Here is a 24742-nt window from a genome sequence, read left to right on the forward strand (position 1 = left end):
GTTCTGCGTCTATATCGTTCACGACGGTTTGAAGTTCAGAGAAATTCTTTTCTATTGCGGAAGTTCGTTCTTCGATTTCGAGTTTCAATTTTTCCAAATCTTCATTTTTCGATTGAAATTGCTGTAATTTGGCCAAATCATTTTGAAGCGAATCCACGCTCAACTGTATATTTTGAACGTTGTCGTAAGAAGGTACGTCGACATAATTTTTTATCAGCGTCTTCAGTTCGGAATCGATTTTCAGAATGGGGTCGAGACATTGCTTTTGGAGCGTAGCGATTTCCGACTCTAAACTTTTGTTTAAGGTTTCATGCAAACCGATCAAATCGGTCCTCAACTTCTTAACTCGAATGTCCAACATGAGAATCTCTTCTGCGTGGTCTACACGCTTGGTGTTGCCGAAAATGTCGTTAGGCATTTTTGGTTAACGGTTATTTATAATAGGATAGACGATTCGTAATTCTACGAAGAGAGGAATAAGTTTGTCGTAATCTCCAAGGAGTTCCATGTAAAGATAATCTCCTGCAGACACATCGTACGTAATGTTAGAAAGCATCTTGTCGTGCTTGATTCGAAAAATATTCTTGCCAGTAGAAATTTTGATTTCGCCTACGTTTTCCGGATTCACGGTGATCCGAAGTTTCCCGTCGATCGGAATTTCGTAGAAATGTAAATTGTTATTGAAGACGTAAAACATCTTGCCCACATCGTCGTCCAATTTCGTCCAAATACTGTTGAGGTGAACGATCAGTAGACCGTTGAGTTTGGATAACATGGAAGGTAAGAGGTTATTGGAATTTGGTGGTGCACTTTCCATGTTGATCTGTTTCCGGAAACCAAAAAGATTCATTGTCCTTGTTAGTTATTTAAATTTTCTATATGCTGTGCCCCTTTGTAGATCGAATAAAAAGAAGATAAGATTTTATCTACGACGATGCAATTCAAAAGACTCGAACGTGTAATTATGTCATTAGATCAGGATGAAGAAGAAAAAAATAAGAGTTGAATTTAATGAGGCCTCGTTTAGAGCGAGCTTAACGACATAATAACAACTTCCAACTTTTCATCCCCCGAGGGCTCCTCTTTTCCTCCATATGTTTTTGAAGAATGCCAAAAGACACAGCGGACTTCATGGCTATGGGGTTACGGTTAACACACGTCACATTTATCGCTTCCATTACAGTGGCCCCACTCTCTCGTGTGGATTTGACAATCGAGAACACGTAACTTGTTGTCTCTGGCATCCAATGCGACCTTGGTTACGCGCGTCGTGTACAGTTCGTGTAATTTATTCGCAATGCGATGATCTGTGCTGAGTTGTCTTTTACTTTGAAACAGGCATTCTTTGTAGTCTTTCATGCTAAATTTGCTGGTACTTATTTTTCCTACCCCTTTCGCTTTCTTGATCTCTTTTTCTTCTGCAATCTTGACGCAGTACATTTTGGCACGAAGCCCCGCAAATTCGCTGATGTAATTACCAGCCGTTTCATCTTTGAACTTTCCTATGGTCATTTTATTTTCTGTCGAATGCAAGTGATGGCCTGATGGTAAGTTGCTAAAATCAAAAAGATGCTTCATCGAACTCAGATCATGTTCGAGGCTTGGTGTTTGGATTAGAAAAATGAAGCTATCCGTATCAATGTAACATATTTGGATGTTATCTCCATAAAAAGGTTGAAACTGATCGTAGTACGATTGGTACATGTGCAATTTTGATAGTTCAAGGACGGTGGCACCTATGGCAATCGGCTTGTTGAGCATCACTTGCTTCTTGTTCTTCTCGACGAATACTAGATTCTCGTCGAAAATGGTGAAGTTTTTGAAGTAGGGAGACGCGACAATCTTCTCAAATTTCTTTTCGTCCGTGACCAACGTTGCGTCGATGTAATTACGCACGTTCTCCATCGTCTTGCCGTAGATGGCGTTATTGAACAGTTTGTACAGATCCTTGTCTGCAGGCGATGTCGATTGCGCTCTGCGTCGCGTGTTCTCGGCTATGTACGGTTCGAGCCACCTACTCTGTCGGAACTTCAATCCTCTATGTACTTTCTTCAGTTGTAAGTCGTGACTCACGTAAAATTGGAGGAGTCGGTAGTGCAGAACGTAATTCCGCTTGTTCTCCATGCTTAGTATTAGTTTTGGCTCCGATCCTCCAGGTGGCTTCTCTTTGGTGGGGGCCAGGGCCAATCCGCGATGTTTCTCGTGAAGCGTTTCGGGATAATCGAGATCCACTTCCAAGAAACAGCCCCATTCGTTATCTTCGCTCCAGTTGAGAAAATCCTCGCAGGAGAGTTCCTCTTCGGTCATCCACGCGTAGTCGCTGATGGGAAGACACTGGGACATGGAGTGGCCATACAAGTTGTTGACATCCCAGTAGACGATGTAGGTGTTGGTCTTCGATGCATCGTAACCAGGTGTATGAGGGTTATTTGCCTGGGCATGGCGTCGAGGACATTGGACGATGCCACCGCGTATCGCACTCTCCATGAAGGCATACTGTTCCTTCTCTGCGATGAGTCCCAGTTCCACGTTGGTGTATTTCATCATCGATTCCCAAGTCAATCCCGGCGTCGTGAAGAATTACGCAGGATCCAACTTGTAGATCGAGATGCATCTCTTGCGAAACGATTCGAAAATGTCCATGAGAAGAGTCACGTCCAATTTGAGATAGAGATCGTGATAATCACGAAAAGTTTGGCAATTGAAGGTTGTCCACACACTACGAGCGTGTTCGTAGTCCTCTTCGGAACAGACGTCCTCCGTGAGATGAGAATAAAATGCCTCCCGGGGTGGAAGTTCCGCCTCGTCAAATTTGTCGAAATCGTTGACGTACTCGTAGGGGTAGACGCCCTTGCGACGCAACAGATTCAAATTCTCATCTCCCCCCGAAAAACATTTTTGTTTGGTGGCCACAAGATCTTCGTCGCCAAGTTGAGCTGCAAGAGTAGCGAGGCTGGAGGACAGGAAATTGTAAGAGTCCAGGATTCTAACTTCCACACTACCTCCTTCTTCGAGAGGGATCCACACTCTCACTGTAATATACTTCTCGCTCGTTCTCGGAATGATGCTGATTCGAGTTGTTATGTTGTAGAGCTCTTTGACGAACAGATGCGTATCGTATTTTTCCGTGTAATGCAGAAACACGGCAACAAAATGCGACTCCTTAATTTTAAGATTGCACGAATTACAGATGGTGCTCAGGAATAATCCATTCTGGTGGTCATGGTGTACGACCTTGTGATTTTCGGGGGTGAAAGTCTGGTTACACTCCGCGCATCTTGTCGCCGTGTCATGTCTCCGCTGTTGTTCCGTCGTGAGAGCAGGTGGAGAAACGTAAGAGCCTTTCAGGCTGGGTGCAAGTTCTCTCGCGCATTCCGCCATCTTCTTAACAAAATGTTTTGCCGCATCGGGTCCGCAATACAAGATGACATCATTTAATTTTTCTCCGTAGATGGAGAAACTGCAAGGCTCGTGGTGAAAAATTTGGATTGTGCTTGAGGTAGAGGGATCAGGGTTGCAAGACGTCATGGGAACTTGGAAGCTTTCAAAGTCGGCATAAAAAACGACGGGATGGTGGAGAAGAGCCTGGTGTTTCTGAAATTTCATCTTGGTTCCGGGTTCGGGCATGACATCTTCGGGTTCTGCATTCACGGAACCAAAACACTTGTGCTGTTCTCTCATCTTCTTTCCCACGCGAAAAGTTCTCAAGCATCGATCGCAAATTTCGATCTTATCGTGATGCTTGCTGATCTGTCTTCCTACTAATCGTGAGAAATTCCGTATCAAACTGTAACGGCCATCTACAAGCAAGAGTCGAATTACATTATTCTGGCTTCTCGCAGGTCTTAACACACGAATGTTGTCGTAATCGTCAACCCCAAACACAAAAATATCGATATCTTCTTTTTTTTCCTCTCTATAGTTTTTTAAAAATTGATCGATCTCATTCACGGGCACAGGATAGGAAATTCCTCGCATGACATTCTTGTATTTCCCCTCGTATCGTCTGTAATTGGACAGGCGTTGGGGGTTAACATTATTAGCTGGGTGTAATGCGGCGATGACAGACCATAGGAAACTCTTCTCATCATTACTTTGTATGTTTAACACTGCATTTTGCTTTTTTTTTGCTTGTTTTTTTGAGCGCTACGTAAGGGTTTGAAATTGCACACTCGAAGCTGTAACGTGTGGCTGCGACCGCAAAGGGTCCATCCACTTCCTCTACCTTCAAACTCTTCTTGTTTTTGTGTCAGGTGCTCAAATAGCCGTGTCACTATCTCGTCCAGATCCTTGTGATTGCCCTCATGCAAGTCTTCACACCCTACGTAAAAGCTGAAAGTGCTTGTCTTGGATGAGACAACTTTCTCATACATGAGGGTCAAGACGAGATGAATTTTAATTGAAACATTGACGAGGCAATCACGTAATTGATCAACTACCAGAGATTTCACATTGTCGAGGAAGGTGCTCGAGTCACATTTTTCGTCACCTCCAGATTTATACGTCATGATGCGTGCACTTTTATTCAAAGCACCGCCTTCATGCGCATCAATGCGAGATTTCTTTGCCGGGGGGGCGACATCATGTTCAGGTAGACGACATTTTTTCAAATGCCTGGCAATATTGGGTTTAGAAATTAATTTTCCACAGTTACGACATGCCACTTTCCCGCAAAAACCGGAGGGACCTGGTTGCGGTTCCATTTTTTTCTCTGTTATTTATATATACAGAGAAATTTTTTTGGGGGGGGAGGGGGGTTGTGGTGGTGGTAGGGGAAAGCTCACTGAAACAGAAGGAAAAAAAAATAGATCAAAAAAGCTGAAAAGTGCTAGATATTTTTTCCTTACACAAAAATGCATATATATATTAGACGCGAACAGTGTGTGCACTGTTGTAGGAGGTGTGTGTCAATTTTTATGACGCCTCTCAATATGTGCGTGTGTGTGTGTCAGACGCAAAACAAAATAAATATATATCGTGAAAACAAAATAAAACACACTTGAAAAAAAAACTTACCTTTCAAGAGAGATAGAGAGACTTCAAAAAACTTGTAGCTCACTAAAACTTCCACGATGATATATGTATACTGTCAGACAAACAATTAAGAATACTGAACTGCCACAATTGACGTTCACCTTTCAAGAAAGATAGAGAGACTTCAAAATAAAACTTGTAGCTCACTAAAACTTCCACGATGATATATATGTATACTATCAGACAAACAATTAAGAATACTGAACTGCCACGATTGAGGTTCACTATGATAATGATGTACAAAAAGAGAAACTGGTGTGTTATATAGGAACGGGGAGTTTGTTGCCGTTTGTGGCTGCCGAGGGTGGAGTCGTCCACTGCGGAAGCGGATGGCAATAAACACCGTTGACAGTTCCACCTTATGCGTGTTTGTCATGGTATTCGATCATTTTTCCGCAACCAGATTCACTTCGGGCGGAAGCAGATGCGAGATGATTAGGTTCGGGGAGTTTGTTGTCGTTTGTGGTTGCCGAGGGTGGAGTCGTCCACTGCGGAAGCGGATGGTAATAAACACCGTTGACAGTTCCACCTTATGCGTGTTTGTCAAGGTATTCGATCATTTTTCCTCAACCAGATTCACTTCGGGCGGAAGCAGATGCGAGATGATTAGGTTCGGGGAGTTTGTTGCCGTTTGTGGTTGCCGAGGGTGGAGTCGTCCACTGCGGAAGCGGATGGTAATAAACACCGTTGACAGTTCCACCTTATGCGTGTTTGTCATGGTATTCAATCATTTTTCCTCAACCAGATTCACTTCGGGCGGAAGCAGATGCGAGATGATTAGGTTCGGGGAGTTTGTTGCCGTTTGTGGTTGCCGAGGGTGGAGTCGTCCACTGCGGAAGCGGATGGCAATAAACACCGTTGACAGTTCCACCTTATGCGTGTTTGTCATGGTATTCGATCATTTTCCTCAACCAGATTCACTTCGGGCGGAAGCAGATGCGAGATGATTAGGTTCGGGGAGTTTGTTGCCGTTTGTGGTTGCCGAGGGTGGAGTCGTCCACTGCGGAAGCGGATGGCAATAAACACCGTTGAGGTTTCGTATAGGATTATCGATTTATGTTTCATGGAATAATCTACGTAAGATTCCAGCATTGAGAACAAACAACGTTGATTGAATTTTTGGCAGCATTTGCAATACAAATCCAAACTCGTGACGATTTTCGCCGCCACGCACCCTGGCGAGGTTATAGGGGCCAGGAATCCTAAAAAACAACAATTATTATTTGTTTGTTTGTGTCACAATACGGAAATAATAAGAGGCAGGCGCGCGCGTGTGGCACATCGTTCCCCGAGAGAGGTTTACAAAGGTCACGATATATAAACATTTTTGGTCCCCCCGGGGTTGGAAAATTACGATAAGATGCATTCATCCTTCAAAGGATGAGAGGATGAGAGGATGAGAAGATGAGAGGATGAGAGAATGAGAAGATGAGAGGATGAGAAGATGAGGGGATGAGAGGATGAGAAGATGAGGGGATGAGAAGATGAGAGTGCATCTTTCACTCATCACTGCTTTTCTGCGCCGTGAAACATCGTCAGCGCAATAAATAAGGCGCGGAACGTGGGGAGAAAGTGATACACACGCGCGCGTGTGTGTGCGTGTGTGTGGCACATCGTTCCCGAAAGAGAGAGGTTTACAAAGGTCACGATATACAAACATTTGACCGGGACTTGGAAAATTACAATAAGATGCATTCATCCTTCAAGGATGAGAGGATGAGAGGATGAGAGGATGAGAGGATGAGAGCTCATCTTTCACTCATCACGGCTTTTTTTGCGCCGTGAAACATCGTCAGCGCAATAAATGAGGCGTGGAACGTGGAGAGAAAGTGAGTTTTTGAGGGTTTGGCGGTCCTGGGGTCAAGAAATCAAAATTGTTGTCAAAGGTACATATTGACAACTACTTATATATATATATATATATATTATATATATATATATATATATATATATAGTCCACCACTGACTGACTCCCTCACTCACTCACTCACTGACATAAATGTTCTCCGTGAAGGAAGAACCGGAGGCGAAATATGCCCCTAATTCCAAACGAAATTGGAAAATAGTTAATCTTGATATCTAAAATAACAATAAATCTCCTGTATATGTTTTAATATTTATGAATCGCACTGATTAATGGAAGCGCAGATGTTCCAATGCTCGATTAAAAATGTACACGGTAATATTCGACACATGGTGCCTAACAAAATAATAACAATAATAACTTGCACTTTGTATGTCTCGATGCTTAGTTGAGAGTGTTTAGTGCCTTCGAACATTTCTATTATCCTCGAGATAATCATCATCACAGATGATTAAATTCCTATTGAGAAAACATGCATCAGAGAAGTGTGACAAGATTTAGTCCAAAGATAACATACCTGTAAACAGTCATGTATAACTTTCTTAATTAGTACTCAAAATTCGATACATCATAGTTATTTTTGCAAACAGACTTTGAAAATGGTACCGTAATGTCATATCTTTCCAGTAGTAACGTCACGTAAAATAAGACTCGTCGCGACTGTCCATACCTTACGCAAAAAAAATTGTGAAGTTGAATTGACTACCAGAATAAAACTAAGAGTGTGGCTCATGGTTTACCAAGCCCATTTTGTCAGGTAAGCCTCTATCTACCGGGCCATTTTTAAGCAAAATGCAGTTTCATTTAGATGACTGTAGATCTGAGGTTAATTGCCGTAGACAGACGAATGATATATCGTTATACGCGGAATGAACCATAAATTCGGACTACATACAATGTATGTACATTGAGTGTATATATGGATGCGGGGGGAGGGGAGGAACCGGAAAATTTCAAAATTTCGTAAAAAAAAAGGCCCCTTCCCCCCTCCGCCCCTGGACAACAAAGTACAGGACATTGTCAAAATACACATGGAAATGATCGTTGGCATGTCTGGAACAAGAAAATAATTGCACTATTATGATATGAACAATACAACACGACGTGTACCCCCAAAACGATATGTCTGTACGCCACTGAGCCATTCAGCAAAATGTGCAGTTACCTTGAAACGACTGTAGGTCCGAAGTTAATTGTCCTAGACGGACAAATCAAGTACCATTATACGCGGAATAAACCATAAAATCGGACTATATAAAATTTATGCACATTGAGTGTATACATGGATGCGGGGGAAGGGGAGGAACCGGAAAATTCCAAAATTTTGGAAGAAAAAAAGCCCCTTCCCCCTCCGACGCTGGACAACAAAGTACGGGACATTGTCAAAATACACATGGAAATGATCGCAGGCATATTTGGAACAAGAAAATAATTGCATTATTATCATACGAGTAATAGAACACAACTTGTACCCCCCAAAAGACATGTCTATCCGCCACTGACTCAGTTTCAAGGGAAGCCGCCATTTTCCCGGCATTTTCTTCCCTTTTTTATGGGGGAAAAGTCTTTAAGGTGCACTATATGTGTTAACAATAATATAAAAGAAGAAAATCGGAATTGCAGCGAAAAATAGCGACATTATGACGTAAAAACTACGACCTTGTCGAGGTATGTTAGGATTCAAGTTTTGTGCACTAGTATATGTTTATTGTGTTACCTTAAAAATCGATACTAAGGAGTTTATGGAAAGTTTATTTTCACCCCAGAAACTACTGTAAGTGAACTATGCTACACTTTTCGAATTTCAAAATATGTGCATCGCAATGTATTACAGAGGAGAGAGAGGAATTTAAGGGGAATGACGGAGACCAATTATTTTTTATTTACGTTCAAAAATGTGAAAATTACAAAAGACGTAAAACATTGCTCTTACGATTTAGTGTCGCTATTGAATTGGAATATACAAAACATCCAACTAACTATCTTGAAGTGGATATTGCTTACCTAGTTTATTATTAAGAAAATAGACAATACTATTTTGAATGTTAGTACCGTATTAGACCCCGTACACCCAGAACGTTACGTTCAAAACTTTCCAAATAGGCGAACCACATCGGCGAGCGCACGAAATCACGGAAAATAATTATTTTTAAATTACGGTTAAAAGTGTGAAATTGACATAAGACGTAAATACTGGTCTTCCAATGTAGTGTAGCTGTTCGATTCGTTTATATGAAATATCCAACTATTTTCAAACGGACAATATTTACCCAGTATATTATTATGAAAATAGACAATAATATGTTGAATCTTTGTACGAGGGTCGTTAAAGGAAAAAGTTTCCCTATGTTGCAAAAAAATATATCTTAACTTACACACAAAAATCAAGTTGCACCAAGTAGCAACCACCAATAACCGACGGTTATTACTTACATATGTTTATTTTTTTAAAAAATAGACAATAATATTTTGAATATTTGTACCTTAAAGAGCAAATACACACATAAAGTTACTTTCTAAAGTTTTCAAATTACCAAACATATACGCTTGATCCAATTCATCCAATACAACATGCAAACATTTTACCCCATATGTAATATGAATGCGCCCCCAACGTGGCCGATGGTTACGCATACGAGCGTACAAGACGTGGCCAAAGGCCACGTAGAAAGTACGCGAGTCCAATATATATAAAGTCCCAATCCCACCACTGACTGACTCACTCACTGACATGTTCTCCATGAAGGAAGCCTCTGAGGGGAAAAACTCTCGATTACAACCACCCATGAAATCGTCCCAAAAGGCCGAGAAAATTTAAAAAAATCGCTTAATCGGCCCTTTCTTAAGGGTGAAAATCTACTTTTTTCACGTCCTTAGCAACCGTTGCCACGGGCATTTTTTGCACCACACATTGTTTCCATTAATTTTTAATTGTCGAGATATATTATATTTCTCACAGATCAATAGCACATAGATGAATGAACTCATGGTTTTGAAAAGGTGCATGAAACAAGGGTGACATCTACTTAAGAAGAAGATTCAGTCCAGATAAAATTACATATATATTGTTATACTCAATGCGTAAATATCTATATAGTGCTTGTTTTAACTAAATGTATAGGGGGTATAATGACATGTAATTCATTAAAGCTTGCCGTGCTTGTTGTTGTCCATGGAAACGGACGTTTCTATGGTACTTAAAGAACGTTTATTTTCACCCCGAAATCTACAGTAAGGGAAATATGCTAGACTTTTCGTATTTCAAAACATGAGCGTCAGAATTTATAACAGAGGAAGACGTGAATGCTGCTTCTCCAATATAGTGTCCCTATTTGATTTATTTATATGAAGTATGTAACTATTTTGAAACGGACAATATTTACCCTGTATATTAGTATGAAAATAGACAATAGCTAATGTGTTGAATATTTGTACAATATTAGAGTACACACATAGAGATATTTTCTAAACTTTTCAAATTAGCAAACTTATACATTTGTTCCCCTTCATCAAGTACAACATGCAGGTTTTTTCAAAGCCATTAAGGCGATCTCCTGCCCCGGCGAAGGTCTGAGCAATTTCCATGTAAGCTTATGAGGTTCTTGGGGTATTTTGGTCACTATTATCACAACAGATGAATCAACTCCTGGTTATAAAAGATGCCTCAAACAAGACTGATATCTACATAAGGAGTTTCAGTCCAGATACAATTATGTATGTATATATTGGTAAACTCAATGCAATAATATTTACATCGTGGTTGTTTTAATGAATTGTTTAGCGGTATAATAACAAACAATTCTTTAGAGAGTTTGCCGTGCTTGTTGTTCACCATGGAAACGGACGTTAGTAGGGAACTTTCAAAGAAAGTTTATATTCTCCCCGAAAACTACTGTAAGTGAATTATAGTAGAATTTTCGTATTTCAAAATACGAGCTTCAGAATTTATTACAGAGGCAAGGTAGAAATTTGAGGGGAATGACGGAAAACAATTATTTTCCAATTACGTTTAAAAATGTGAAAATGACAAAAAACGTAAATATGGCATTTTCAAATTAGTGTCGCTAATGAATTAGTTTATGCAAAACATCCAACTAATTATCTTGAAACGGTTATTTCTTATTCAATGTATTATTAACAAAATATACAATAATATTTTGAATATTTGTACCATACACACATGAAGTAACTTTCTAAATGTTTCAAATTAGCGAACTTATACACTTCTTCCCCTTCATCCAATACAACATGCAGACATTTTACCCTATCTATAATATGAGGCGTTGCGGATACGAAGGGCGAACTCATCAAACGTACATTTTGAGGGAAATGCGTTTCAAGTTGTCAGGCACAATGCGAACTCCACAAAAACTTGGTTACAGTAGATCGAAATGTTTCATGCGTGATTTCCAAAGTTTTTGTGGAGTTCGCACTGTGCTTGACAACTTGAAATAAATTTCCCTCACAATGCACATTTGTTGAGTTCGCCCTTCGTATCCGCAACGCCTCATATGATTACGCCCACAACGTGGCTGAAGGTCACGCATGCGAGCGTACGTACAAGACGTGGCCAAAAGCCACGTCGAAAGTATGCGGGTCAATTTATATAATGTGGAAATGGTTAAGTGGAAGAAAGGGCTTGTGCCTTAAGTTTGGAATCCAAGACAAGCGATAAATAAGTAAATAAATAAATAAATATAGGAATAACATCGGTTTTCGGAGCATTGAATTTAGGTCTTGAATGTAATCAGCTAAGTAGACGGCTGTCCGGTGATGTACAATAATTTTCCAATTTCTTAGAATGCAACAATCTTGTTTTGTCTTTCATTTGTAATTTCGATGCTTCTCCTCGGCATTGATTACCAGTTATAATTTAACCGTATCTTGAGGTAGCAGATTCTGTATTGCAACACTTTCGTGGAATTATGGCTCCTAATTACAATCAATAAATTTAAAGTGTCTGATACCAAAAGACTTTCCCCTATCAGGAAAATAATGGAATTGAAGATCACACACACTCCACTATCCTAATTTCTGCTAGCTATTGATCACAAGTGACTTTTCACATGAAATATTATACACGTACATGTGTGTGTAGCATGGAATCAATTGTTTCAGATTCACCTGTTCCTTGATGAATAATTATTTTGCATTACTATTATTGATATTACTATTATTATTATGATTATTTCTCTAATATGTAAAAAATTATGAGAAAGCTTCCGCTCTGTATAAATCTACAATATATATACAGTATATTTCTCCTACAGTCGTGTAAATCTGATTAATAGTGAATTTGTTTTCAGTTGAAGAATTTCTTTGATTTAAAGAAGAAGAACCCAGATCTGTTCGAACCTGCTGTTTACGAGAAAGTTAAACATATCCATGACATGAATATTTTCAACATTTTAGCCGACAGAGATGCACTTGGGAGAGCTGTGGCTATTGGAAAATTAGGTGAGATCCATTCTCTGATTTTCATCCAAACGTCCAATATCGAAACACGTGGTTTGAGAAAAACATGCTTGTATTTTATTATATTTCTTATATTGTACGCAAATTTCAAATGCATGTGCTCTGTAGATGAGACTGTATTCAATACGTTTTAACCCGTGTTTGCATTATATATAATAGTGTTCTTCGAGGTTAATCTCATTGATCTGGGTTATATTTCGAAATTGGAAATTTTTGTACAGTGATAAACACGAAAAAATTTGTTTTCTATTGCTCTCATTAAAATAAGTTTGCAAAAAACTGAGAAGAACCATTATAATATGTATTGTGGGTTTGTGTGTTATGACATTTATTTATTTATTTATTATTACCTTCAACAGAGGCATATCCTGCAATTACAGAAGGTGTACATAATACAGTAATAATAATAATAATGAATAGTAATTACAAAATTACAGAATTACAATACAACTTCAATTACGATAGATACATATGCAATCTATTCACAAATTGTATTCATTACAGAAGTATAGACAAACAGAACAGTTTATAAGAAAATAAGGAAAATAATAATAATAATCATATAATCTTGAGTATAAATACAGTTATTATGTGTTAACTATTTCATATTCGTGCTTTCAGAATTGACTCTAATGTTTTCTTGTAAGTCAAGAATGTCATTGAAAAATCTATGGAATGATTATTAATCATTATTTCATTATACATGTCACAAATTCTATTAATCGGGCAGCTCTTAAATTTTTGGGTTTTTGGAATTTTAGGGATGAAAATATTTCTACAACGTAAATTTTTCTTCCTTATATTAAACTGAAGTTGTCCAAGAAATAAAGTATTATCTAATATGCCGTTTAGTGTTTTGTACAGAAACAATTGATCTAACAATTTTCGCCTATTACTAATAGTTTAGAAGTTGAATTTCAGAAGGAGGTCTCTGTAGGGCGTTGTCATTTGTGGCGGTCTATTATATTTTTAAAATATAAATATCTTAGAAAACTTTATTTGAATTCTTTGGAGACTTTTTTCATAATATTTATAAAGAGGAGACCATATAATAGACACATACTTAACACATTGACTGCCACCGTGTAACTGAAAATGTATCTCTTCTGGGCCAATCCGATTTTCTTGTTACTGACCGACTGTGAATGAAATGTGTATGCATAATATCTCAATACAATTGAAATTAAGCCCATTGTTGAGGTTTTTGTGGTGTGTATGCATTTCTATACACGCGGCGTAGGTTTTTAATTTGACGTTGTATGCCACGTGTATATGATTTCATACACGTAATTATTCGCTTTATGTTACCACAGTTTGTCTTGTTCTTTCCGAATATCACGCTGTTTTAAAATTTTGTGGTGATCAAAGTACCAAAATTATCAGACTACTGGAGCACTAGTGGTTTGTTTGATTTTCCTCTTCCCCGAAGTATAATGAGTAGAAACAGATTTGAACTGCTTCTACGAATGTGGCATTTTGCAGACAAATCACGTGCTGTCCCTAATGATAGATTACATAAAATTACGAAGATCACCAACAAACTCATTTCACAATTCCAAGAAATATACACACCAGGGGAAAAAATTGTGTCGACGAAAGTATGATCCATGGCGGGGAAGACTTTCATTTCGACAGTACATCCCTTCCAAAAATAATAAATACGGAGTGAAAGTTTTCAAGTTGTGTGCCAGCAGGGGCTATACATGGAACATTATTCTTTATGTTGGAAATATGAACGGCCGGTAACATGTCAGTTCCTGAAACTATTGTGTCACAGCTTGTAAGAGATCTTCTCGGTGAAGGCCGGCGTCTTTACACATATAATTATTACATCAGTGTTCCTCTTGCTTACCTTTCCATTGACAATAATACCCATCTGATCGGTACAATTAGGTCTAACCGTAAATATTTGCCAGCAGATGTTGTTCAAGATAAATTGAGGAAAGGTGATATTGTAGGAATGGAAACTCAGGAAGATGTGACTATTCTGAAGTGGAAAGATAAGAGAGATGTGTTGGTCCTATCTACAGCTCACTCTGCTGAAGAGGTAACTGTAACAGAAAGACGTGGTTCAGAAATTAGAAAGCCTACTGAAATTATTGATTACATTACTAGCAAGTCCTTCATTGACGTAAGTGATCAATTCGCTTCATATGGGAATGCTCTGCGAAAGACTACAAAATGGTACAAGAAAGTTATTATTGAATTTATATGGGGAACGACTCTCGTGAATGCCTACATTCTCTACAGTGACAGCATCCAGTCCAGTAACATACACATAAATGAATTCAGGGAACGTGTAATCCTAAGTATTCTTTCTGAACAATTACCTCCTGGACAGCAACTCACTTTACCTGTGCAGCAAGGCAGAAAAACTCCAACTCATCACTTGATAGACAAAGTAGGGGATAATGGAAGAAAGAAGCAAGGACGCTGTGTACATTGCTACAAAATCTATGGCAGAAGTGGAAATTCTGACTCGACAGGGAGGAAGTTTGCCAGGTGGGTGAAGACAGTATGTGACAAATGTCCCAAAAATCCTTTTATGTGCCGGGAGTGTTTCAACAAAAATCATTGAACTTCCAAAGTGTTCGGTACAAAATATGTCATTCTTATATCTATATATATCTACAAGGAACATAAGTTTACAAAAAAATATTATATACGAATCGTTTTGTAAGAATTATGATGTACTAGCAATGTATTCCATAATGTATAATCGTTTGCTGTGAATTCAAACCAGAAAAAAATGTATTTACACATTTACCCTTCTTCTTTAGTTGTCAATACATTTGTACTAGTGAAAATAATACGTAAGCGTAAATAAAGATTTGAAGATTTTATTACTCTTGTAAGACATTACAGAACGAAAAATTATTACTGCCCCATCTTAGCTGTACGCCACGGCTATTTAACAGTCATATAGTTTTGCTTGAACTGTGTACGCATTTCCATACACGCGGCCAAGAATCAGGTTCTTGTTTGTGTATGGAGTAGCATACACGTGGCCCAGAAGCAAGAAGCCATGTGTATGATATATCATACACACGGCAGTCAATGTGTTAAGTTTACTTCTCACTATACTTTTATATACGGTTTTAATACAGTCAATATCTCTAAAGTTCTTCGTACTTCTTATAACAAAACCTAGCGTTTTGTACGAGTTTTTAATCATAAGTGAGACATGTTGTTTAAAAGTCAGGTTAGAATCTAAATGGACACCAAGGTCTTTAACTATATCTGCCTACGTAAGTGTAAGTAGATTGGGAAGTAAACCTCTTATTCGTCAACTGCATGAAACAACATTTCTCTATATTAAAATTAAGATCGTTTACACAACTCCATTCATATAACACATCTAAGTCTCTTTCAAGTTTTAACGAATCCTCTCTACTGTCAATTTGTTTGTATAGTTTTATATCGTCTACGTACGTAAGACATTTCGCGTTCTTAACATGAGACGGTAAATCATTCACAAACAAGCTGAATAACAGGGGTCCAAGATTTGATCCTTGGGGAACACCTGAATTCAGTACATATTCAGCAGATGTAAATTGTTTGTATGATACATATTGTTTCCTTTTTTGCAGATATGATTTCATTAGATTTAAGAAATTAGTTGTTAAACCAAAACTTGATAATTTTCGCAAAAGAATAAAGTAAAGGTAAAGTGCTCCCCTGTGCAAAGCACCACGCCATGAAGGCGTATAGGGGTATATAGGTATCTGACTACCATGCTAAAGGTCCCGGGTTTGATCCCCGGCCGGTTCAAATCCGGGAACTTTTCTAACGATGGAAGCGGCCCCGGTGCCCACCCACCGTCGAATAACATGGGTACCTGGGGGAAACCCTGGGGGGTAAAGGCGGTCAGGGGCGTGATGCTGATCACATCACCCCCACTCACGACCGGATCAAGAAAGTGTGGGGCGTTACCCTCACACACCCTATACGCCTTCGCAAAAGAAAAAGAATGTCGTGTTTAATTTTGTCAAAGGCTTTTGCAAAGTCAATTTAAATTGTATGCACCATTGATATACAGTAAAGTGCATTGAAAACATTTTGCACAAAATTTACTAAATTTGTTGTGTTAGACCTACAGCGACAGAAACAATGTTGACTATTGCGTATGTAACTTTTAACATGTTTAAATATTCTTGAATACATGATTTGTCCCAAAACTTTTTCTGGTGCACATATTATGGCTATTGGCCTATAATTCTCTATTTTTGTATTTTCATTTGTTTTTAAAATAGGACTTACTCTTGTTAGTTTCAATATCTTAGGAAAATTCTGCGTCTTTATTATTAAATTATTCATCAGACATAAAGGTATTTTGAATACCTCTGCACAATCTTTGATTACATAAGGAGCAATTCCGTCTGGCCCACTGGTCTCTTTTGGTTTCAATTTTTTTATTGCATCCCAATATTCCTTGTTGGTAATTCTATTATTTGAAAGTGGATTAGATACCTGTAGTTCAACTTCCTCAGTTATGTCATATGCACTTTGATAATCAGTATAAACGGATTTAAAGTAAGAAGCAAAGCTATTTACTATTTCTTGGTTCGTTTGTAATATTGTATTACCGTACATCATACCTTGGTTTGAAATCATATTTCTACCATTTTTATTTTTTACATAATTGCAAACTGTCTACTGTTATTCTTGATACTCTGCTCGGATTCCCTTAGATACACGTTGTACGCTCTATTTATAAGTTTTCTTACTCTTTTACAAGTGTCTTTATATTTTATTCTGCTATCATTATCACGTTCCATTCGTTTCCTGTAACATTCTGTAAGTCTTAACATATCTTAATTTCTAGAGTAAACCAGGAAGGGTATTTAATGTTACTGTTTGAGTGGATTCTCTTTGTTGGTACTGTAGAATTAAAAACCGAGTTAACACCTTCATTGAAATATTCCACAGCGTCATTTACATTATTCATACTACTAATAGGTTCCCAATTTGTATCTCGAAACAATTTATACATTCGGCAGAAATTTGATTTTTCAAAATTTAACATTTCAAATGGATTAGTTCTTGAAGTTTGTTTTGTTTTTGTATAATTCGAAGTTTGTTTTGTTTATGTATAATTCACACTTGCAATTAATGCCGGATGATGCATATCTTCTTTACAAGAGGTAATTCATCTGTATTTACTGTAACACAATCCCATATATTAGTTAAAATTAGATCAAGTGTTCTATTGTTTCTGTTTTTTATATTATTAATAGAATGCAAGTCATAGAGACAAAAAACATATCTAAAGCTCTGTATGAAGGTCCTCCTGTCTGCAGATTATAACTTGAATCTACAATATACGGTAAATTGAAATCACCAATAATAATACTATTGTTACCTTGTAATTCTTCATTGTCTTCGAATAAGTTATAGAAATACATATAATCATCTACTGCTGAGGAAGGTGTGAAATACACAATAATTATATAGTATATCTTATTATCTAAAGTTATTTAACACAGATCATGTCTAGATTATTGCGTAATACAACATTGTCAGGTTTTATATTTTGTTTAATGGCAAATAATACTCCACCACCTCTGCTTTGTCTATCATGTGTAAATACTTTATAGTTCTCAGTAAACAATTAGTACTGTATACACCGCTATGTAGCCACGTTTCTGTAATGGCAATTATGTCATAGCTACACATGGAAATGTTTAGATAAAATTCCTGAGTTTTGTGTTCAGGCCCCTCACATTTTGATAATAAATTGTGAAATACTTTTGTGATGCTATTCCAAATTATAGTAACTTATCAACATCTTCAATTGTTTTCAGAAAAAAACTATTACTATCCCCTTCTCTTTTTCTTAATTTTATAGACCCTGAACCATCAACCCATAAGTATGCGTAGTTTTCTCTCATTTTACTTTCCTGGTATAGCGATAAATTTTCTTACTGAAGGTAGTGAGACTTTGATTAATATATACAACATCGTTATTTGTTTAGCCCAGATGTGTACAGTTTAGATTTCTCTTACCTTTACGTCTTTCTATTATCTTATCTCTAACTACACGTATAACAAACTTAAGAATAATGCCCGCCGATTTCTATTGCGGAAGTTTTTCATTCTGTGACATATGTCAGTCATTTCATTTTCTACCTTTATATCTAGTACTTGTCCTACGTTCTTTACAATTTCGTAGGGATCTTCATTCAAGTTTTCTGGTACACCATATATTTCAAGTATATTTCTCCTACCATACTGTTCCAGATAATCTACTTGTACCTGTGTCTCCTTCAATTGCTTCTTTAATAACAGATTCTCACTTTCCAACACTTCTATCCGGCCTGAGCATGCACCTATACTCTCGGACTGTTTTTTTATTAGTTCAGCATTTTCATCCAATTTCTCGTGAGCTAGGTTTAGCGATTTTCTTAGTTCACGTTACGTTTCTTCTTGCTGCTGCTTCAAGTTTTTAACGTCATTTGTAAGAGCTTGTAACAGTTCATATACGTCCGTTAGGGATGGATTCACTTCCTTATCTGGTTCCTCCGCACATTCAAGAAGTAGACTACTGCGCCGTTCTTTCATGCATTTTGTACATCGCCATTCCCTGTTTTCAGATTTTAAATATTCCACATCACTTTCCTTTAAGTGCACACATTTCATATGATACTAATTGCAACAACCACTGCACTGTATTTTGGATGAAATATCCTGTCTTGATACAGGTTTAAGTCATTCTGAGCAAGTACTCATATTCGGAGAAATCCGGCCAAAGCTCCAACCGTGCTGTATAAAAATAGATGCACTAATCGACTTGTATGCTGTTTGTTTATATTCGTAAAGACCACAGATTAGTTAATAAAGTACATAAAGAACGTATTTCCTTCCCATATGTTTATCTAGTTACAGAGTTAAGTACTTACTGAATTGTTTCACAGTATTATTTCATTTCAATAACGTTCACACACTGTAATATTTCACTAAATTTACGGAGAGACAACAGCTGTGATCCTACTACATTTCTTCTTCTTCTTCTTCATAGGGAATATTTTGACCAACATTTGTAATGCTTAAAACTTTATCTCGTTCAGTAAGGAACGAATTTCGAATAGAAGAAAATTCACGAACATAGCTAGCAATTAATCATCGAGTTCAACAATTTCTCGCGAGATGTCCTTCATATGCTCTTTGGAACAAAGTGAGGTCACACATGTTGAAGAATAGTACATGGTAGAGTGTGTGCAATATTTTAAATTTGGATAGCGTACGCCGTCCAAAAGAGTTATGTTCACATGGGTCCATTACTCTTAAGTATCGGACTGATTGTTTTGTCTTATGAACGTGTTATTAAACATTTTGTGTAGCAAAACACGTCAACGTTTAAATAATTGACATAAAGGTCACATGTGTTTCATTAAAACGGTTGTAGAAGGTAAATTAGAGCCAATTATGCACTGTAGCTTGTCGAGACAGATTATAACGATAATAACAGAATATATATAGATATTTTCACAGTGAGAATTGAACATCATTCTTGTAAGATTTTCTTTTGGTTTATCTCAAATAAACAGGCATGTAATCTGAAATAAGGAAATTATCTGTTTCTATCCTCCAAAATTACTTGATTCTATAAACGCTAATGTTGAAGTTTATTTTCAGCATAGAGGAGTTCCGTGTGTGAAGTGGCCATTCAAAGGTTTTAATATTCCATCTTTGTAAATGAACTGTAGAAATAGGGTGTAAGGGAAGTCCATAACATAAGGTTGACCATACTCACATTTCTAAGCAACAATATACGGGGTCATGCAAATCTCTTTGGAATGTAATACATCTAGGTCCTGTTGATTTAGTCACATGTGCGAGGTTTGTTCTATAAGTTGGGGATTTATACTGGATAATCCTGATTGAATACCTTGCAAGGGGTTCATGGTGGCTTTGTTCAATTAGCATGAAACTGACCCTATAGCTGGTATACGTTTGCGTTCCTGGGGTACGCTCAACATTTGGAAGTACCGTGGCGTGAAATGTTTGAGTTGGTATTTTAAGTTTTGGGTCTTAGGTCTTGGTAGTGAGGGTATATGAGGACATATGGGGGGGCGGGTGAAGCCTCGCTAGCATAGTCTTGTCATAGTGTTTCCTTTTAAATTAAAAGTTGCATTGATAACGACAGGTCCGTATCCAAGGTTGCCATATCTCTCCCCCTTTGAGAATGAAATATTTTACTGTGAATCTATAAAAAACTACAAAAATAACATTGACATTTTTCAGACCTTGAAAGAATTTCGGTTTTGTCCTTGCATAAATAAATGAATTGGTTGTTCCTGGAGGCAGGCAGTCTCCAGAAGACTGTTGTTTGCAATAGTTGGTAATTTTGGTTTCATAAACACACCAGACGTCCAGATTTAGTCGGTACAGTTAATTCCTTTTAATCCCTTATTTCGCACTGTAGTCGTGATGCGAGAATGTTCTCTTTTTTTGATTAACTCATACGCAGACCAGTTTTTCAGTATAACAATTGTTGGCAGTATCGGCGATTGGAGGGAGTGTGGGGCAGCTGACCCTCTCATTTTTGCTACTTTCTGTTGAGATTTGATAATGAATAGCCGTAGTAATACGTAGCTATAATTTAATTTATAATTATATTGCATTATTTTGTGCTGTTATAAGACAAAGTAAATTACAGATAGTTGTTAAATTGTGGAATGCAGTTACTATTCAAATACTTCTGAGAATTAAATGTACCGAATGAACTCCAAACTGTAAGCTCTGTGACAGCCATTGTGTAAAGCGACTGTTTGGCTGATTGTCGGGAGGGGGAGTAGGTCTATCCTCTAGTTGGATTGTTTTTCCTCGTTACTTACTTGCAACTCGACAATTCTACACCTAGCTGCAATACTACCATATCGTTGGTGATCATATCAAAGGTGCGCAATTCTAGGAGGGACGGGGTTGGTCCCTACGCACTAACGATCTTCTAAAACTTTCGTTCTCAACAATACTTTCCAATGGAAAACAGTTTTCGTTATAACAACAAAGATAAGCAATTAGTTTTGTCTTCAAGTTTACCTTACTAAGAATAATATGTAAAGCACACACAAATAACGAAGACAAAGAATAATATATGTTTCTGTGTGTGTTGCTTGTACATCTCCCCGCATCTCTAGATCTCTCCTTCTACCTTACTTGAAGTCTCCCCGATGGCGCAGTGATAACGTCGTCGACTTGTAATCAAAGGGTCCCGGGTTCGATACCCGGTGGTGGCACATAGTGGTTCGGATTGTACTTTAAACTGTAGGGCCAGTCCCAATTAGCCTTTCTGTTCACAAAGTTGACTTAAAACACCAAATTAATCAATATTTCTTGCTTGAGAACTGGTAACAGCATGGGATTAAAACGTACCACTATATGCGTACATTAGATTTTTTTTTCAAACTTGACTAGTATGGAACGGAGCTGCAGCTTCGAATGAACCCAGAAATCCCTCGATCTTTTTTCTTCGTTAACAACCGAAATGAAACTACATAAATATAAAAATAAAACAAGTAATAGAATTTATATCATTTTAATGCATCTTTTTTTGCCCCTAGTTACGCAAGTAATTTTTTCATAGAATTAGTATATTATAGAATCTTCTGTTTTCAGTCAAATTTGCATATGTGAACAATACCACACACAATATGAGGCTCGGTGCACAACTGTCACCTTAGTAGCCATACTTCTTGAATTCAAATGTTTTATTTTTGTCGGATTCAACGGAAAAGAGTAATTTCTTTAATATCCATGCTTTAATATGCCAGCTGCAAATAGGTACAGGAGTTGCAAATAGGTGCAGAGGGTGTTAAAATCTACTCTTGTCCTGAGTGCTGAAATCCCTAACTGTAACCCTGTCTGTAACTTCTATCTCTGGAGAAAGGCTGCGCATAGCGTCAGAGAAGGGGAGGAAATCGAGAGCAAAGCAGTACAAGCTGCTGTGAATTCTGATAGCTAAAGTTTCTTCCCCCTTCCACGCAATCCCATTCCCTCTCACCTGTTCATTGGTGGAGCAGTCTCGGGTCACTACTTGAGCAGAGACTTGTTTTCGTTCGCCTGCTTCACAGGTAGCTGGGACTGGGTACAGCTCTGATAAAGTAATTGTTCTTTCGAGATACGAAGAATATAGCAACATACAATAAAGCTGAAATATTAATGCAAGACTAATATAATATGAAATCGTTTTTATCGTTGTTGAAAGAAAACAAGGATTATATTAACTATTAGTACATAATAAAAATATATCAACTATTTTGTAATTTCTTGATATTAAGAACCAGTTGGTAAACAAATTAATTTGATAGATCATAACTGAAGAAAATGAATTCCTATGTACACTCAATTCACTTAGCACTCCGGCAGTTTGTTTCTTTACACAGCATATTTGCAGACGATACAATTAAACCTACAAGCATATCAATTTCCATTATATGAAACAAACCTTATTAGTATAGCTCTTTTCAGTTCTTACGTCATGCGCTCTAGAAGCTGGCAGGGGAAGTGGGGAGCGGGGAACATGCCGCTGACCAACCACAGAACAGCCACCTAGCGGTGGAGCCGAGAGTTACGCAGTTGCTGGAGGAAGCTGCACCGCTAACTTCGTTCTGCACGTTGCTGTGTTGCCAATTCACAGCGTTGCTGATTGTGTTTTGCCCCAGTGTTGATTCCTGTTTCTTATGAGCGGAATGTAGGAATAACATACGTGGGAGTAATTGTTGTCGCGTCGTGTACTGCCTAACTGCATTGTTTCTTCGATAAACGTGTATGTGGCATGTGATGTGACGTTTATTTGTACTCTCGTTGTTCCATAGGGAGCTTTGTGCTTATCAACGCAGTAAGAATCGTACGATGGCGAACAGGAAAGAGGTAGTTTGTAGCCAATGCAGGAAAATAATCAATAGGGTTCATGGATATTTTCAAAAGGAAGCAAAAAACAGTGGTCCCTTGGTAAGTGTGCACAAAGTGCAACAGAGAGTGTTGGAAGCTTGTGAAGTGAGTACGCGAACTGTGCAGCGTATTGTTAGGGAAGGAAAAGACGGTCTTGAGGCGTCGGATTCCATGTCATTTGAATCACCGCGCAAACGAATCAAAAGGAACAGTATCACAAAGGCAATCGGCGGTTGCGATAAAGATATAATAAGAAGAATTATCCTCGGGTATTATGTAGAGGGTGAATATCCAACACTGAACAAGTTACGCGTTGATTTGCAAACACAAATAAGCTTTCAATGGGGAGTTTCGACGTTGTGGAGGATACTGAAGTATATGGGGTTCGAGTACAAAAAGAGCAATGACGGTAGACGATTTCTGATGGAGAGAGCCGATATAGTTACAGCCAGAGTAACGTTTTTGCAAAAAATGCATCTTCTAAAAAATAAGGAGCCTTTGCCCTATATAGGTATTTCATTTAGATGAAACGTACATACATCAGAATTACGCTCCAACGAAAATCTGGCAAAATAAAGAGGGTACGGGGGGTTTAAAAGTGCCCGTGGGTAAAGGTGGGCCATTATTGTTTGTCACGTAGGTTCCAGTCACACTGGTTTTCTACAGGAATGTAAATTAGTTTTCAGTAGTTTTCGCAGTTTTTAGATACGCTTGACGGAAGGAACATCAAAGACGCAGTGATTGTAATTCGATACAGTTGGAAAGAATTCCTACAACGTATACACTTGATATCATACACTTATCGGTATTCTACAGACCACAAGATGGGGATAATATGTATTCTCAGGCCATACGCGAACAATGGGACGTCTGTATTTCATGGCTCTTTCGATTTCACCTCCTCTTTCCCGCTACTCTGGCAACGCTGCAGTTTCTCTCTCTAACAGGCATGTCTCGTTGCGCTGGATAGGTCGTTTCCCCGCTCTCCACTACCCCTGCCAGCTTCTAGAGCGCACGCCGTAACAACTGAAAAGAGCTATAACTCCGTTGACCATGTTCATATTTAATTATTTTATTTTAACAATTTAATAAGTGGCATATTTGATTGATTGATTTGGTGTTTAAATCCACTTTATGCACAGTAAGGCTAATTGGGACTGGAACTACAGCTTAAAGTGGGATCCGAACCACTATGAGCTTCCACCGGGTATCGAACACGGGACCCCTTGATTACAGGGCAACGACGCTACCACTGCGCCATCGGGGAGGCCCTAATAAGTTGCATATATTTGATGACATATTATATATACGGATGATGATTTGCACACCCTGGTCAAATCTAACACACCTACAGCACATTTTCTGCCCCCCCAAGAAAATCCTGACGAAAAATAAACATCCTAGTAGTGTAAAATATGGTAAAATGGAACCTCACCTTGATATTCGAATATCTTGTCTGAATCATAATCTCAATTT

General features: G+C 38.0%; 1 protein-coding gene across 1 annotated transcript in view; it reads left to right on the top strand.

Moving 5' to 3' along the window:
* LOC145979544 (clavesin-2-like) overlaps positions 1 to 24742 on the top strand; it is a 116575-nt gene that overhangs the window by 64556 nt on the left and 27277 nt on the right. Inside the window, exon 4 of the mRNA XM_083112514.1 lies at positions 12205 to 12355. Coding sequence (XP_082968640.1) covers positions 12205 to 12355 — 151 coding nt within the window. The remainder of the gene's footprint in view (positions 1 to 12204; positions 12356 to 24742) is intronic.

Source organism: Lepisma saccharinum, chromosome 26 (assembly GCF_977018435.1).
Source record: "Lepisma saccharinum chromosome 26, izLepSacc3.1, whole genome shotgun sequence".
NCBI lineage: Eukaryota > Metazoa > Arthropoda > Insecta > Zygentoma > Lepismatidae > Lepisma > Lepisma saccharinum.